This window comes from Sesamum indicum, linkage group LG1 (assembly GCF_000512975.1).
Source record: "Sesamum indicum cultivar Zhongzhi No. 13 linkage group LG1, S_indicum_v1.0, whole genome shotgun sequence".
NCBI lineage: Eukaryota > Viridiplantae > Streptophyta > Magnoliopsida > Lamiales > Pedaliaceae > Sesamum > Sesamum indicum.
In genome coordinates this window covers 5,572,027-5,574,763 of record NC_026145.1, presented here as the reverse complement: position 1 = coordinate 5,574,763, position 2,737 = coordinate 5,572,027, and the positions used below count along the sequence as shown (strand labels likewise).

Sequence of the window (2,737 nt, the reverse complement as noted above, 5' to 3'; positions counted from 1 at the left end):
AACCTTTTTACCATGATTACGGAGATTAAAAAATTCAATGGCACGAAGTATAACGACTAACTGCGAAATTTAAGGATTGTCCTAGATTTCGAGAACCAAGGCTATGTCTTAGACAAGCCGCTCCCAACATCCTTGCCGGAAGGGTCCTAGCCCGAAGTGCGTGTCACGTTAGAGAAGGGGCTTGAGGATAGCCGCAAGGTCCATAGTATCATATTGGCTTTGTGTTCAATGACATATAATATAATAGGCTGGATGATGTTCCCTTGATAATGCTCCACGTGAAAGAAGTTTATCCGGTTCTTGATAGGCATATTAGATATGCCGCCACATTTTCGGGACAAAGATGGTCGAAGGATCATCTATAAAAAGTCATGGGGTTAAGATGCTATCCCTAGTGGAGAAGCTCAAAGACCTCAAAGTTGGGCTTGACAATGACACGTACATTGACATGATCCTTCAGTCACTTCCTCCGTCTTACGACCTGTTTATTATTAACTACAACATGAACGTACTTGAGAAGTTTATTCATAAGTTAACAAATATGATGGACCAATACGAGGCGACGACGCACAAGTCTAAACTGGTGGTACTAGTAGGAGAGGCTTCAACCTCCAAAATGAAAGGCAAGAGAGCCAAACGCTGGAAGAGGAAGAAGGGGAAGGGAAAAGTTATCGCAGCTACTGGTAGCGCTCCGAGCACTCCTACGGTCCCATGGGAATGGGCAAAGTGAAAGGGAAGGTTGGCAGTTCTCAACGGTCGAAGGCAAATGATGTCTGCATACATTGCCTAGGAAAGGGGCATTGGAAGAGACATTACCACAACTCCTGTCCAACCCAGGTACATTTTTGATTGAACTGAATATGATAACTAATTCAGCTTCTTGGGTATTGATACCAGCTGTCTCACATCTGCAATAACTTGCAGGTGCTGGAAAGAAGCAGAAGACTAAGTAAGGGCGAGATGATTCTAAGGCTAAGCAATGGGAAGGTCGTCGCTACGGAAGCCGTGGGATCTCTCAACTTAGTTATTAGTGATCATATTTGAATAGAATTAAAAGGTTGTTATTATGTACTGAGCATGATCAAGAATATTATTTTTTATTCTTGTTTTAGATAATGATGGTTATAATTTGCGATCAATAAAAATAGTTTTTATTTGATGATTAGTAACTCTCATCTGCTTGGTAGATTAGTCAATGGTCGTTATATCCTCCAACAATCTAATTGTGACTGTCCAACACAAACAAAACTTAGATACTCATGAGAACGCACTTATGGCACGCAAAGCTAGGCCATATCTCAAAAGATAGGATGAGGAAGTTGGTAAACCCAAAAAGTCTAGAGGTAGACGATTTGGACAACCTACTTACTTGCAAATCTTGTCTGAAAGGGAAAATGACCAAAAAACCTTTTGTTGGACAAAGTGCGCTTGCCAGCAGTCTTTTGGATTTGATCCATACGGACGTCTATGGACCATTAATACTCTGGCTAAAGAAGGATACTCATACTTCATAACCTTCACCAATAATCACTCATGATATGATTATATTTACCTAATGAGGTACAAGTCTATAGCCTTTAAAAGGTTCAAGGAGTACAGACTTGAAGCCGAGAATCAAACTGGCTGTAATATTAAAATCCTTTGATCAGACCGAGGCCGAGAGTATTTGAGTGGTGAATTAATTGATTACTTAAAAGAGAATGGAATTCTCTCTCAATGGACTCCCACTGGAATGCTACAACTTAATGGCATGGCTGAAAGGAGGAATCAAGCCCTATTGGACATGGTTCGATTCATGATGAGTTTTACAAAATTGCCCTTTCCTTCCGGGGTCACACTCTTGAAACTGCAGCCAAACTGCTTAACATGGCACCATCTAAGACGATGCCTCAAACGCCATATGAGATATGGCATGGCAAGCCTGCGTCCTACAAGTACTTGAGAGTGTGGAGTAGTCCCGCATACGTCAAGAGGCTAGTGGAAGACAAACTAGATTCAAGGTCTAGTCTGTGGAGGTTTATCGGATATCCAAAAGAAACTGCGGATCCTAGTTCTTTGATCCATTCAAGCAAAAGGTTTTTATCTCGAGAAACGCAGTATTCTTGAAAAAGGATTTTTCTGTGGATAACCGATGCGATGAAGTGCTACTTGAGGAAACAAGTGAGGCACCTCAACAGAATGATGGAACATCATTTGAACCTATAGTTCTCACTAATAATGTTCCAGTCCTCCATAGGTCGATCAGGAAATCATGATTGCCTGATAGCTACGGATTCTTGGGACTGACAAGCCAACTGGAAAATGATCGAAAGATATATAGAGAAGTGATGTTAGACATCGATTCGAATAAGTGGCTTGAGACCATGAGATTCGAAATGGACTCAATGAGTTCAAATCAAGTTTGGACCCTCATAGACCTACCTAAAGGTGTCAAACCTATTGGATGCAAATGGGTCTACAAGCGTAAGCTTGGAGCTGACGTGGAGGTCACAGCCTTCAAGGCTAGGCTCGTAGAAAAAGGATATACTCAATGACTCGGGGTTGATTTTGAGAAAACCTATCGCCTGTAGCCATGGCCAAGTCCATTTGGATTCTGCTTGACACAACAGCATGGTATGACTATGAGATATGGTAGATGAACGTGAAAACGAAATTTCTCAACAGTTTCATTGAGGAAGAGTTCTACATGGATCAAGAGGAGGGTTCACTTCCGTAGGAGAAGAACAGAAGGTCTGCC

At 41.7% G+C, this 2,737-nt stretch overlaps 1 protein-coding gene across 1 annotated transcript; it reads left to right on the top strand.

Moving 5' to 3' along the window:
- On the top strand, positions 344–730 carry LOC105157264. The gene has a single exon (XM_011073635.1). The coding sequence runs from the start codon at positions 344–346 to the stop codon at positions 728–730; it is 387 nt and encodes a 128-aa protein (XP_011071937.1).